Genomic DNA, 15,992 nt, shown 5'->3' with positions numbered 1-15,992 from the left:
TGTGCTTAAAATGCGACCAAAATTTACAGTCATACAATCACATGATTTACAGACGTGCGGTTTTAGGCGGCTTCCAATCACAATCACGGAACATTCAAAGGGCGGGTACTCTGGATATCGCGGGCCATGTCCACGATGAATCACCATGAGTTGGACTTATGTGGATTTTGAACGAGAAGAAGACAGAAGAAATTGGCGAGTTGCTTTGGTAGCTAGACTAGTATTCATTTTTGTTGTGGGGAATTTGCGTTCTTTGATTCGAAATTATTTAGCTAAAACTTGGAAAGACCAATTGAGGCCACTTTTGGCCAGTTGAAGTTTTGTACGAACCATTTGAAGAAATCCATGAATTAAAGAACTATTTGCGTTAGAAAATTTCCTGGATGTTCATTAATTAGTGGAAAGTGGTACGAGTACAACAACAATAACTAAGTAGTGTTACATCCCTAATTCTAAATATTAAGTGATAATTAACGTATGTTGGTTAATATGCTCTGAGAGGGAAATGTAATAGAGATCATAATCGCGGAGATTATTGCTGTTTCTATAATGTTGTGGAAACATATAATATGGGGAGATAGTAATGTGAGGGTCACCAACTCAACCATAATTATTGGGATGCCTACTTAATAATGCTTGTACCTAAATTGAGTACTTTGCACATAACTTTTATGATACTCTTTCTCATCCTTTTGCCATGAGTTCATGACAACGTTCAAATGTACTTCGAAAGTTATTGGTGATGATAAAAGCCAACAGGTTTCAATTTCCTGGTACAAAAGAAAATTTTACCGAAAAGCTAGTGTGCGCAGGACTGTGAATTACTCATTTTAAAATTTGTGACCGGTGTTTAAGTTTTAGCAAACAACAACAGTGAGGGTAAAAACGTAAATGCTCCCTCTTTCCAAAACTCGCTCTCTCTCTCACTACGAACTCTCTCCAAAAACTCTTTAATGTCCATAACAAAAAAGACAAGGCCGAACAAAAACAATTTTTTTTTCCTATGCTTGCTTTCTTATTTCAGTCTTCTTCTGCTCTCTTGCAGTAGGGTTTATAGATCTGAGAGAAGAAGAAGAAAACATGGCTTTCTCTACTATGATTAGATCAACTGTAGCAGCATCACCTCCTTCTTTCATTGAACCTCCCAAGGTGATATATAATATTAATATTATTTCATTTTTCTATATATATATATATATGTAGTCATGATTACTTGCTTGTTTTGGTATGATTTGATGAGCTGAATTGTAGAAATAATTTGTTAATGAATGATTGACTTTTTTGAGCTTGGACATGAGTATTGGTTATTTGGTTAAAGGTAGTATCTTGCGTTATGAGTGGAGATATAAATGAAGTTTCGATACTATCACCTTTCTTGTTGCTAGTGTTGTTTGTCGGAAACTGCTTAAGTTGCATCCCCAACTTTTATTGATTCATAGTGTGATAGTGAATAGTACACCCTCCATTGCAATCATCCATTACAATATTTGTGAGTGTTACATCAAGAGGAGGATCGAACAATATCATATGGGCATGTTAGAATTAAGAGTAAAGCTAGTGTGCGCAGGAGAGAATCTAGGACACTCATCAGGCAGGAGTGAGGGTGTATTGCACAAAAAAGTACTGCAATCAATGTCTCTTATGGCAGCGCACCCTGCGCATACTAGACGTCCTCTAGAATTAAATGGTCTCAAAGAGAGGAATAAGTTTTTTTTTTTTTTTTTTTTTTTTGAATTTACAATGATTTTTGTTACTTTTTGTCTTTCTCAGCAATCATTCAGTGGCAATCACAGTCTGAAATCAGCTAAGGTCCAGACAAGCGTTTTCGGTAACTCTGTTCATGTTGACTCATTATCCTTACAGTTGAGTGATCAAACATTGTGGTTTTTATGATATTGTAGACAAGAAATCTCATGATTCTCAAATCGAGATGATAGGAAATGTAGTGGATGAAGTATTCAGCCAATCAAAGCCACAGTCACAGAGACACCCCCTACCATTCCTAGTAAGAGCTGTATTATAGGACTTTTAAGGTGATTAGTTTTTAATTATGTGAAGTTGTCTTATTTGGTGTCATTTTTGCTCATGTATAGAGTCATGGAGCGGTGGGAAGACAAAGATTGGGATCAACGGTGAGCTTTTTTTTTCTTGAAATCTTGTTTATTATTAGCTTATTTGCATCTTTTAGGTTCCATCTAGACTAGCAATGTCACAGTTTAATTTTAGAGCATAGAATGCATTTGGTCTTCCGGTCTATCTGAAAATTAACATCGTGCAGGTTTTGGTCGGATTGGAAAGTTGGTCTTACGTATTGCAACAAGCAGAGATGATATTGATGTTGTAGCTGTCAATGATCCATTCATTGATGCATCATACATGGTATGGGGACACTGTTTGTATCTTCTCCAGTTTTTCTTTTCCTTTCTTTGTTGCCATTGGAGCTAAATTTTACAAATGTCTTGTTTGTACCGACTATGACATTAATTATGAGACTTGAGGTGGTTTATGTCACTATACAAAAATTAGTATCAGCATACATCCTTAGTTCGATCCAATATAAAACCTGCAGAGATCCCTTAGGGTGAATATGGGGCCGACTATGTTGTTGAATCTTCAATATCAGGTTAGTTGATTTCTTCTATCTCCTTGTCTGAATTGTGATTTCTTATTTATTTGTGAAGTTTTAAGTGCATCAATATTTTGATATGACACTTTATGTGGTACAATTCAACACTCATAATTCAATTAGTTAAAGTGATCTAACTCTTTTTAGGCTCTTTTTGTATAGTTCAGTATGTTAGTCTTTTTGCAGTATATATATGAGGCGTAGTTCATATGTGAACTAGTCTTGAATATGACACTTTATGTGGCATATTTCAGTATGTTAACTATATGAGAACTAGCCCAAGATAAAGACACTTCATGTTGCATATTTCACTGTATTAGTATGAGACTTTATTTGGTATAATGCACTATACACAAAACGAACTACTCTAGATTATGACATTTAAAGTACGATAACATTAATAAGTTATAAGAAGTTGTGAATAAAACACATTGAGTAGTATATTAGTATCTTAAAATTGTGAAGTAATCCTTCATATGACATCTTATATAGTATATAGTCCAGTGTATGACAATTTATGTGGAATACTCGTGAATACTCATTTATTGGTTTTCCTTGTTTATGTTGATAATGAGGAAAAATAATGGTAATTTTGATTGGTGCGGGCATGTGTCCAACTTTTACTATCACTTGATTCCCAGTTTCCAACAAACACTCACCATCATCATCTACTGGATGGAGCCTATGGCATGGGGGATTTGGGTACTACTAGTGGTGTGTCATTAACCTCTACTTGTTTATGTGATATAATACTATGACAATTTTTATCTCTAACTTTTCTATTACTGAAATGCCATTTCCCTATTATTTGAATTCACATTCAAAGCACGGCCTAATAAGTATGGAAATACAGGAACCTCATATAAGAAAAGAAGGTTATGATAGAGTTGGCTATCCCGGTGGCAGTCAGGTTATAATGATGTCTTCTCAAATTGAAAAAAACTTTCAATTTGAGAGATCATTACAATCGGACATCTTCCTGGGGTAGCTAACTTAATCATGTCCAGCTTCTCAAATATTTCATTGTATTTTAGGTTAAGAGTTGTCCCATAAACATGGATAAACAATGTCATAGCACTACATCACATACACAAAGGTTAAGTGTGACAAAAATAATGTGGGAAAAGGACGAGAAAGCCGGCCTACACAAAAAAGTGAACAAGAAGAATGAGAGAGAGGGAAAACAGAAAGTGGTTACGGTAATCATCATCTACTGGATAGAACCTATGACATGGGGGATTTGGGTACTGCTAGTGGTATGTCATTAACCTCTACTCGTTTATGTGGTATAATACTATGACAATTTTTAACTTTAACTTTTCTATTACTGAACAATTAACCTAAATGTATGAGGGTTTCACTATGCCATTTCCCTATTATTTGAATTCACATTCAAAGCATGCCCTAATAGGTATGGAAACATAAGAACCTCATATAAGAAAAGAAGGTTATGATAGAGTTGGCTATCCCGGTGGCAGTCAGGTTATAATGATGTCTTCTCAAATTGAAAAAAAATTTCAATTTGGGAAGAGATCATTACAACCGGACATCTTCCTAGGGTAGCTAACTCTATCATGTCCAACTTCTCAAATATTTACTTGTATTTTAGGTTAAGAGTTGTTCCATAGACATGGATAAACAATGTCATAGTACTACATCACATACACAAAGGTTAAGTGTGACAAAAATAAGGTGGGAAAAGGACGAGAAAGCCGACCTACACAAAAAGTGAACAAGAAGAATGAGAGAGAGGGAAAATAGAAAGTGGTTACGATAATCATCATCTACTAGATGGAGCCTATGACATGGGGGATTTGGGTACTGCTAGTGGTGTGTCATTAACCTCTACTCGTTTATGTGATGTAATACTATGACAATTTTTATCTCTAACTTTTCTATTACTGAACAATTAACCTAAAGGTATGAGAGTTTCACTATGCCATTTCCATATTATTTGAATTCACATTCAAAGCGCGGCCTAATAGGTAAGGAAATATAGGAACCTCATATAAGAAAAGAAGGTTATGATAGAGTTGGTTATCCCGGTGGTTGTCAAGTTATAATGATCTATCTTCTCAAATTGAAAAAAACTTTCAATTTGAGAGGATAGATCATTATAACTTGACAGCCTCCTGGGGTAGCTAACTCTATCATGTCCAATTTCTCAAATATTTCCTTATAATTTAGGTTAAGAGTTGTTCCATAGACATGGATAAACAATGTCCTAGTACTACATCACATACACAAAGATTAAGTGTGACAAAAATAATGTGGGAAAAGGACGAGAAAGTCGGCTTACACAAAAAGTGAACAAGAAGAATGAGAGAGAGGGAAAACAGAAAGTGGTTATAGTAATATGTGTTGACGACTGTCTGACTACAGCAAAGCTTGGTGAAAAGCTACTTTTAGTAGAATATTCATCAACATTTCAATGTCTTGATTTACGAAAGCAGTTAGTGGTTGGGTGGTTTTTCAAGTCTGCACATGTAAAGTATGTAAAATGTAAGTCAATCTGAAAACCTTTTATGATGCCTACTGTTCATTTGACTATAAAGAATGTGTAGTCGTATGTATTTGCAATGACAATTGAATTTTCCATCACCGAGATGTATAAGTTATTGTATTAACTGGTGTACGTAATGTATGTGTTTCATTGCAGCACTATTGCTTGGGATGGAGACACAATTCAAGTACACGGTAAACAGCTGGAAAAATTGATGCTTAACAGATTTGTTAATGGCCAGGTAAACTATGCACACAAATTTTTCTCATATATCATCGATGAAAATTGACTTACTTCTGGGATGCACTATGCAGGTATTAAATTGGTATCCTCGAGAGATAGAGAAGATAATTGATAGTGGTCGTGAAGCCTCGAACGAGCACTTAGCCATTTCTTTTGAATCGACTTTCGTATGTTTGAAACCTAAGGTTATATAATACATAGTGTTGCATACTATCAAGTAGTAAACTTGTATTGCTTTTTTAGTGGTAATTATAACATGGCTAACATATGGCAGTGAAGTTCAGAAAGGTATTAGGATTACATGTAACAGTTGTCAGCAGAAGTACATCTAAAAAAGATGAAGCCCTGAATCTCCTTAAAGTTGATGACAGATTTGTGCGCATCACTGACAAACAACAATTGGAAGTATGTTATGGACGTAAGTTATACTGGCCTTCTTTGTTTTTTTTTGATAAGATATTGATAATGCCCATAGGTACTTATGATTCACATTAGTCTACCTCTTGAGCTTGCATACCTCTAATAGGTTATCTTATCTACAGACAGTGGTATGCTATATGAAAGGGACGAGAAACTTTTGAATAGTGACCAAATTTTTTCTTGACTTCATAGTTGATACTACATCTGGTGATCATCCCTTTGATCCATACATGGCACTCTTGAAGACTATGGGTGTTTTGGTCTTAGTGGGCTTTCTTTCCAAGCGAAGTTAGAATTCATCCCACAAGCCTTAATATAGGTTAGGGTTTTTTAGGTCTGGGTCCTAATAATAGTTGGTTTATTAGGGTTTGGTCCAGAAAAGCTTGAATATTAGGGTTTAGTCCTACTTTTGGTTCTTGACTGCAAATCTAACGGTCACACATTAAAAATGTAAAATGTGTGACCGTCAGATTTGCAGTTAAGAACCAAAAGTAGGACTAAACCCTAATATTCAAGTTTTTCTGGACCAAACCCTAATAAACCAACTATTATTAGGATCCAGACCTCAATATCCCTATAGGTTAGTTATCTATTTTCCTGCTGAATTGGTCTTTCTGAAACTGGTTTTTAATTGATGGAGATGTTATAACGCATAGTAATATGCTGTTAGTGGTCGTGTCGGTACTAAAATAATTTCCTATCTTCTTGGTAGGTTCCAAAACTCTCTCTGGGAGTGTAATGGGTGGTACGAAGGATACACGGGAGATGTTAGAATTCTGTGCTGCGAACAAGATATACCCAAGGATTGAAGTTATTCCAATCGACTACATAAATGAAGCACTTGAGATGATGGTTAAGAAAGATGTCAAGTATCGTTTTGTGATAGATATTAAGAAGAACTCCTTAAAATTAATGTTTTCACAAGGCAATAAGAAAAGAGTTCCATTAACTGTTGTATTGTATGCAAGCCATAACAGAAATCATAAGTACATTGTTATAACCGACCTCTTGTAATAATTTTAGAATTTTATCCCCTAATTTTAGAGGCTAATTTTATTGGAATTTTATTAGTGGTCAAAAAGGATTTTAACTTGTTTGGTAAATATGGTCCATCTGTACTTCATCTTGCTTGAAATAAGTGATTTGCTTTCAATGACTCATATGGTCCATATGTACTTCATCATGCTAGAAATAAGTGACCGGCTTTCAATGACTCATTTTTAGTCCTCTAGTTTGTATTACTGAAATTGTGGTTTTCGAATTTGTTCACCTTCGTCAGTGTAATACAATGAGAAAGCTAAAACAAGAAAAAACCAAAAAGATAAAAATACCTAGAAATAGAAACAAGGGGAGCCTAGAAAAACAAAGCACACAAACAAGGGGATAATTGGGATAAACAAACCTTCTAACAGTTTTTAAACATTGAATTTGATCAATTTTTACTTCTAGTGTAAGATTCCTATGCATTTATTGAAGCCGGAGGAGTTATCATCGATCATGTTATTATTCCCTCAGAAACAAATATGAATAACTTTCCATTGCATAATGTCGGTGGCAATTCGAAATATTTCAGAAGTTTCTCCATCCTAAAACCCTCCTAAAAAAACCATCATTAGTAATAATGGAACCAACAACGAAGAAGCTATCCTTATCCCTTTACTAAAAAAAACCCTAACAACAATAAAACGAAAAACCCTAACAACATAACAGAGAGGAAGGATTATAGGTTTAGGGACTTGGTTCTCCACTTGGAACTTCTTACTACTGGTGACTACTTAGTTTCTGCCCATTACTGAGGGTGCATTGCTGTTTGTAACGATGTGTTGTTATAGGTGAGGCTCTATCTCACTTCCTCTGTACTGTCTCCAGATTATCATATTTGAGGTCAGATCATATTTCAATAAAATTCACTTATAAAAAAATACAAAAATAGTATGATATATGAGGTCGGATGATATATCTAGTGGTTTAAGAACTAGTTTAGTGACGTAATGGCATGTAGACTACAATGACATTTGTTGTTAGATACTTAATTATATGCTACATCTAGTAGTTTAATAGTAGTATGCTACATATAATAATTTAATCGGAGTATGCTATATCTAGCACTTTAATAGGATTATGCTACATCTAATAATTTAATAGGCGTATGCTACATCTATTAGTTTAATAGGAGTATGCTACAAGCAAAAGGAATAGTTAAGGGTAAGAAAGTAACAACACATCTTCTCTCCTCTAACCTCCATATGGTGCAAACTAAACTTTTTCTCTCACTAAAATCCGTTCAACTGGAGAACTCTTGCCTCCATTTCTCATAGTGTACTTTGATCTTCAACAATTATAAGTATGAGGTTAGTTGATTTCTCTTTTGGCTCCTTCTCTTTTTCATGTCTAGGTAAAATGTCACAATTGAATGGTATGTGATTTAATGTCAAATAAAGTTGACATTGAATCAAATGAACTTGACATTGAAATTTTCCAAAGTGGTATATGGTTTGAGCACCATAATTATTTAGTTCTGACCATTATACTGTTCAAGCATTTATGTATTTTTTTTTACTATTACCACTGTGATTACTTCGTAGAGTAAGAAAACGAGTGAATATACACTAAAAGTGCACTTGTTTCATGTAGCAATCCGATGATGAATCACTTCTCTGATGACGAAGAAGATTGGCTTCGAAATTCATGTTTTGATAGTTTTACGTATAAGGATAGTGATTTTATGGATGTGACATCTATGAGGGAGGTGAAAATGTTGAAATTCATGAGAACAGTGATAGAGACAGTGATGGGTGTGAGGCTAGTAGAGTTTTCAAAGCAGACAAAGCAACATTCTATTCTATGCGGTTCAAGACGACTGAGGAGGCTTTCACAATTTACAATCAATATGCAAAGTTAGTCGGTTTTAATGTTCGTAAAGATACTTATAGAATGCATACAAATGGTGTTCGTGTTAAGCGGAGATTTCTATGCTCAGCTGCTGGTGAACGAAATATAAACAATGTGACACCCAGAAAACGCGACATCGAATCCAGAGAATCGAAGGCCATCACTAGGTTTAAATGTAAAGCCCGCTTTGAAGTTGGTTATGATTTTGAATCAAATTTGTGGGTTGTGAAGGATTTTATTGGGGAACACACACATCCACTTGTATCAGATCCGAGCTCGATGTTCTTAAGATCACATAGAAATGTAAGTGAAGAAGATTTGCAATTTGCTACGAGCCTAGTTGATGTTGGTGTTCATAAATGCAAGATGATGGATGTTTTTGTACATAGGGCTGGAGGTTTCTCAAGTGTTGGTTTTTTGAAGAAAGACTTGTATAATCATATGGGGCTTGATAGGAGAATTCGATGTATTGATGGTGACGCCAACACACTGTTGGATTTCATGGATAACAAGGTGAAGGGAAATCCCTTATTTCATTACAATTATAACTTAAATGAGGGTGGGCAGCTAGTTAGACTATTTTGGGTAGATTCTACCTCATGTGCGGACTACAGATGCTTTGGAGATGTATTATTGTTTGATTCAGCATACAAGAGCAACAAGTACATGATGCCGATTGTTGTGTTTGCTGGAGTGAACAACCATCGACAAACAGCAGTGTTTGGTTTTGCATTGTCGACGAGTGAGTGTGTGGAGTCTTACGAGTGAGTATTAAAATCTTTTGTTGGCGCGATGTATGGCAAACACCCTAAGTCAGTGATCACTGATGGTGACCCGGCGATGCGCGAGGCTGTGAGATCTACTATCCCAAATTTGAAACACCGCTTATGCTGTTGGCACATTATGAAAAATTGTCTAAAAAATATCCACATCCTTGGATTTTCAAAAGATTTATGCTTTATTATGTTTATGAAGTGCTAGTCCAATGAGTTCAAAGAAAGGTGGGAAACACTCGTGAAAAAATTCCAAGTTAGTAATAACAAATGGGTGAACATGATATACATGAAGAAAGAGATGTGGGCAGAAGCATATCTCCATGGTGAGTTCTTTATCAGTTGCAGAAGCACCCAACATTGCTAGAGTATAAACTCCGTAATCCGGTTTCATGTGAAAGCTGGAATGCAGTTGTTTGAGCTGTGTGGAAAAATGGAAGTGGTAGTTGCAAATATCTGGCACCGAGAGCACAAGGAAGAGGTGATGACGACAGTAACCAAACCAGTCCTTCATACCCACTTGAACGAATATGCAAATCAGGCTGCATCTATCTATACTCGAGCTGCTTCTGGATGTTTTAAGAAGAAATTAAAGGATGAAGTGATGCACATTGCAGACGGTAAAAAATATGTGGGTGACAATATTCGTGTGTACACCATGAGTCCCCATTTGAACATGCAAAAAAAGTCGATTGTGAGATACAATGTTGTATTGCAGGACGCTAGCTGTTCATGTGGGCTATTTGAGTCGTCTGGATTTCCATGTAGACATATCATTTCAGTTTACAAACATGAGAATGTTCGTGTGATACCTCAGGGTTGCTTTTTAAAGAGATGGACACGGGTTGCTAAATTGGTTGTTCCATTAGGCGCTCCTAACTTTTCTGACCGAGCGGCCTCTGTTATACATTTCAGTGATCTTACAACCAAATGTAGCCAGATATGTTTGTGGGCCTCCCAAACAGTGGAAAACACTGAAGCTTTCAAAGTTTTTTTAGCTTATTTTTCTAGAAAGAATCAAACTCCATCTACTTCTGAAGGCAGTCGACATGCTCCTTTTCAGATGCCTAACAGTCCAATAGAAAATCCAATAACCAATGAGACTTCACCAGCTTATGAAGGCAGCCCGCGTGTTCCTTTTGAGATGCCTTTTACTCCGCCTAAACCACACATCGGCAATCGGTTAATGATCCCCCATATGTAAATTCCAAAGGCCGACCGTAAAATCCTAGCAGATTTCAAGGTCACAATGAGACGAAAAAGAATAAGTGTGGCCATTATGGTGAGACAGCTCACACAAAACCCACATGCACACTCTTGCATCCGAAGGACGGAGGTAAGTTTTATTTACCTTTGCGATTTTTTCTTTGGTATGGTCCCAACTTTGTAATGTCTATATTTCCAATGGTATCTTTTGATTAGTTGTTGATTCTACTTTATTTCGACAACATTTTCTTTGTGTTGCACTATTTTACAGGTCCAAGTATTAACCGCAACTATGTCGAACGCATTGCTCGAGTTGCCGACCTATGTGAGGAAGATGACGAGTTGAACAGAGATACAGGGTGTAAATTGAAAGTTGGACGTTATAAAATTCATTTCCGTATAGAACTGTGGATAGCGTGCATTGATAAGAGTGTCCATTTATCTTTTACCTACATCAAAATATGTTACAACAAGGTGTGGGAAGACATAATAACATGCATGCATGTGCATCTCACTTTTAGTTTTAGAAATTTCCTTTTGGAACACATCATATTTTATTTCTTTGGGTTATAAGTAAGTAAATGTTGTTTGTTTCGTGGCCTTAGTGAGATTGGATAAAGGAACATCGGGATCTCGAAGGTACAAGTGTAGCAACTGCCAATCTACAGAGCATAAAAAGCCTAGGTGTCCACATACGTATAAACACAATGGTGAGCAAGGTACGACACATGTTTTGGTTTCACACTTGTTTAACTTAGATGGGGATGACGTTATAGTGTAAACTTAGATTGTATGGTTGGCGCAACTTTTTTATTTTGATTTTCTGTTGAACTTACAGGATTTTGTGGTGGTGATGTTCTTAATGGTGAAGTTATTGGTCATGTTCCTAGTGGTGATGTTCCAGGTTATGATATTGGGTACAACACTCCAGAAAAATTTAATGTTGAGAAGTTTTGTAGTGAGGATGGGCGGGTGTTTTTCCGCATGACGGATATTTGATGTAAGGGAAAGAGATGTGCAACTGAACAATGTAGAGTATTTTTGTTGTTTGAAGCAGTTGTTGCTAAGCTTCTCATAAGATTTAGCGATTGTTGTAATAGCTAGAGCAATTGTTACAATGGTATTTATTTTGGCTTCAGGAATCGGATAGATATTATGATTTTGTTTATTACAGTTTAGGAAGAAGTTAACTGATGTTGGAACTTGTCAGTCCATGAGTCTTTTGAAATGATAAAATTTATGTATATCACACTTTATGTGGTATAATTTGGAATATGATACTCTATATGACATATTTCAGTGTGTCAACTATTATGAAAGCGGTTCTCAGTATGATACTTTATGTGGCATATCTCAGTGTGTTAAAGTAGAGTTTAGGCCTAAAGCCCACTACTCTATCAACAGTAAAAACAGTAAACTCCAGACTTCCGACAACAGTTAAATGGTAGAACCAAACTTCAAACTTCCAACAACCTAAAAGAACAGAACTTGCAAATCCACATCAGAAGATGAAGAAGAAAACAACCAACAGTAAAAAACCAGCAAGGACGAAAACAACACCTATGAAAGCAGTTGATAAAGCAAAGAAGAGAAAAAACGAGGAAAATGTGCATTTAGAGTCAATGGGGAGGGGGAGCAAAAAGCGATGCCCAAGAGAGAAGGTCAAAGACAATTTTTAAGCTTGTTGTTAATTTATGGATTTTTAAGCATACGAATTTGAGTTTTTTAGGGTTGGATTATTTAGAGGAATGTAATGCTATTAAATGATCGAATTTGAATAAATTGGCTTCTTATACTTATTTCCATGCATAATCAACAGGAAATACAGTTAGCAGCTAAGAAGAGGGAAGGGAATGAAGTGGTAGTTCAGAGAGTGGATGAAGATAACAAGAACAAGAAGGAAGAGAAGGTAGTGGATGAAGATAAGAAAGAAACGAAATCTTATCCTTTTCGCTCAAGCTTGTTACTAATTTTTTATCTTGCCAATAAACTCCATGAGTCAAAAGTTCGTGTTGATTTCAATGATCTAATGGGTAGAACACCATTTGGTCACATTTTTAGAGTGTTCTTTGATGATTTGTTGGACAAACAAATGTTGGTAAAAAAAACAAGCATCATAGTGGGTATTATTAAAACTTACGATGAAAGGGAAGAAGCATTAAAGTTAGGAGAGGTGTTTGTCAAATTAACAGCTGAAGATGTTTATAGAGTGTTTGGTATGCCAATGAATGGGAGTCATGTGACTACAAACGTAGATGCAGACGAGTTGAGTAAAATGGGGTTTGTGACTCGTCACTTTGGCAGAGAAAAGAACTTGTCCAAGGAATTGATTGTAAATGCTATTTATAAAGTGGTGAATTCATGGAATGGCAAGCAGGATGAAGAGGACTTCATCAAACTTATTTCATTATACATTATCACCACTCTTCTCTTTCCAACACCATTAAGAACACAGTGGTGGTTTTTGAAGTACTTAGAGAGTGTAAGAATAATGAATGAAGTATCCTAGCCAAAAGTGATACATCAAAACCTTATGTGCAGAATGAAGATGTACTACCGTGAACCTACAAAAGTAAAATCTTGCGCAGTTCTTCTTTTGGTAACTTACAATCTGAATTCACTCTAGTTTAGCCTTATTTTATTTTTTTGTCATTTTATTATTAATTTCATTTTTTACATGTTTTCTAATTTTTTTTTGGTGGCTCTTGATATCAATACTGGTGGTGCGATCACGTCAATTTGGTTGATGTAATGCCAAATAGACCTGTTGATTATGTACATTCGTTCGCAAGATGGGATATTGTAACACTCAGCAAAATGCTTTGTACCCAGGCCTTGTCAAATTTGAGCGTGGACAAGGTGAGTGAATGTATTAGAATTTGAAGTTATTTCCCTTCCCCCTATCAGTCTTCTTCGAAATTTCAATGTCATCAGAATTTCATTCCAATTACGGAAGTAGTTTTCATTGTTCAGAACTCTGTTGTAATGTCAAGTTCATTTGATATTGATTTGATTTTTTATCACTTGTGAGTTCAGCTTCTGTCCCATGTCAAATGAACTTGACACTGATCATTTCCAATGTCAAATGCATTCGACAGTAGTTTTTTCCAATGTAATTTTTGTCCAGACAAATCCCCTATTTTCAATGTCAAATGAATACTTTACATTTCATTCTTATTGTGTGAAGTTATTATCGGTGTTTTCAGGTGACCGCCGAAATCAAATTTAAGGAAGTGAAGCTTGTTACGTTGACAAGTGATCCGATTCCAATAGAAGATGACTTAAGGGGAAGGTGTATTAAGTTGGAAGAAGAAAATCAAAGCCTGCGGGCAGAGAATGAAGCCTTGAAGGCCAAATTAAAAGAAAGAGAAGAGGATGCTAAAGAGAAGTCCAAGGAGTCTGGGTGGAGGCTGAAAAAGAGATGTCACCTTTTAGAGATAATGATATGCAAGCATTGCCATTAACACCGTCTGTTCCAGTGGATGTGATGCTAACAAATGAAGCCAACCAAGAGGAGCTACAACTGGAGTTGCGATCAATGGTTGTAAATCAAAAGAAAAGGACGAGAACGCCTACACAAAAAGTGAAGAAGAAGAATGAGAGAGGGAAAACAGAAACTGATTACGGTAATATGTGTTGACAACTGTCTGACTATAACAAATCTCGGTGAAAAACTACTTTCAATAGAATCAATAGCAGCGTTTCAATGTCTTAATTCTCGAAAGCAGCTAGTTTTTGGGAGGTTTTTCAAGTCTGCAGATGTAAAGTATGTAAAATCTAAGTAAATTTGAAAACCTTTTATGATGCCTACTGTTCATTTGACTGTAAAGAATGCGTAGTCGTATGTATTTGCAATGACAATTGAATAGGCCATCACTGAGATGTATATGTTATTGTATTAACTGGTGCACGTATTGTATGTGTTTCATTGCAGCACCGTTGCTTGGGATGGAGACACAATTCAAGTACACGGTAAACAGTTGGAAGAATTGATGCTTGACAGATTTGTTAATGGCAAGGTAAGCCAAACACACATTTTGTTCTCAATTTCTTATATATCATCGATGAAAATTGACTTACTTATGGGATCCACTATGCAGGTATTAAATTGGTATCCTCGAGAGATAGAGAAGAAAATTTATTTTGGTTGTAAGCATCAGAATAGAGCACTTAGCCATTACTTTGACACTATGACTTGTGTATGTTCGAAACCTAGGGTTATATAATACACAGTGTTGCATACTATTGGTATTGGTATATTCATTACATATTCTTATGAGGTATTCTTAGGGTTATATAATACACAGTGTTGCATACTATTGGTATTGGTATATTCATTACATATTCTTATGAGGTATTCTTATTAGGTTATTATTAATATTTTTTGACAGACTGCTGTGATTTTTGCAAAACACCTTGAGAAGGTTTATTTGATTGATCCACTGCATCAACTTCACGAAAATGTTAAGAATCTATTCATTCCTATAAATAGTGGAAAAACAGTCAAAGAAAATGGGGGATACCATTGGACCCTCCTACATTATAACATGATGGATAACGTATGGACACACTTTGATTCAATGAACACAAGATATCCCCTCACATCCATTCCCTACAGGAATGCCACGAAAATAGTGAGTTACAAAACTTGAGTTTGTGCACTTGCATGTGAAACTGTTTTGTTGTCGATTTTAATTTGTAGGTTTTGTTAGAGTATTTGTGACTAATGATATTTGTAATATCTTCTATCAATTTGAAATGGCAACACAGATGGAACGTGTGTATACAATTTTAAATGAACACATTGCACAGAAGAAGAGCAAGAAGCCCCTTTTAAAGGCTACGTTGTTGGAAATTGGAAAGTGCCATCAACAACGACCAGATTCGTAAGTGCTTCTAGCCTAGTTCTTTTGTGATAATGTTAGTCTAACACTGGAAATGTGACTTGAGATTTAATAATTCTTTTGTTTGAGCTTTAGGGTGGATTGCGGACTATTTGTGTGCAAATTCATGGAGTGGAAGGCACGTTCCATTGATGACTTCCCAAAATTACACCAAAACGTGATGACTGATTTCAGGGGGGAGTTGGTGTACAAATTACTAACCGATGAACCATACTGCTGGAAAGCATAATAGAAGCAACACCCCCGAAAAGCTAACGAATGTTGATGAGATTAACTGGGGGCTTACAACTGAGGATGCTATGGATTTGACTGTGGATGCTATGGATTTAACTGTGGATGCTTGGGTTTTTCATGAGGTTGGAATGAAGTATCCAGATTTCCTTAGATTTAGGGCTCGAGTTGGTATTGTTTTTAGTTATGTTAGC

General features: G+C 35.8%; 1 protein-coding gene and 2 long non-coding RNA genes across 4 annotated transcripts; all 3 read left to right on the top strand.

Moving 5' to 3' along the window:
* Window positions 1-924: 924 nt before the first annotated feature.
* LOC147515075 (uncharacterized) lies at window positions 925-5,494 on the top strand. Of its 2 annotated transcripts, XR_015213360.1 has the most exons (7): window positions 925-1,149; window positions 1,771-1,828; window positions 1,938-2,005; window positions 2,094-2,132; window positions 2,279-2,623; window positions 5,286-5,370; window positions 5,444-5,494. It is a non-coding gene; the product is annotated as an uncharacterized LOC147515075 (long non-coding RNA). The 2 variants fall into 2 exon arrangements; XR_015213359.1 differs by having other exon boundaries at window positions 5,286-5,488.
* A 21-nt stretch (window positions 5,495-5,515) lies between these two features.
* Window positions 5,516-6,834, top strand: LOC147515074 (uncharacterized). The gene is made up of 3 exons (XR_015213358.1): window positions 5,516-5,790; window positions 5,915-6,111; window positions 6,505-6,834. It is a non-coding gene; the product is annotated as an uncharacterized LOC147515074 (long non-coding RNA).
* Window positions 6,835-8,636: 1,802 nt separating this feature from the next.
* Window positions 8,637-9,452, top strand: LOC147515073 (protein FAR1-RELATED SEQUENCE 5-like). Its single transcript, XM_086592789.1, has one exon. It carries the CDS (start codon window positions 8,637-8,639, stop codon window positions 9,450-9,452), a length of 816 nt encoding a protein of 271 aa, XP_086448915.1.
* The last annotated feature ends 6,540 nt before the right edge of the window (window positions 9,453-15,992 follow it).

The sequence above is a fragment of the Coptis chinensis genome, chromosome 2, assembly GCF_015680905.1.
Source record: "Coptis chinensis isolate HL-2020 chromosome 2, ASM1568090v1, whole genome shotgun sequence".
Taxonomy (NCBI): domain Eukaryota; kingdom Viridiplantae; phylum Streptophyta; class Magnoliopsida; order Ranunculales; family Ranunculaceae; genus Coptis; species Coptis chinensis.
The sequence above is the reverse complement of the archived record's forward strand: the minus strand, read 5'-3'. Positions and strand labels throughout refer to the sequence as shown.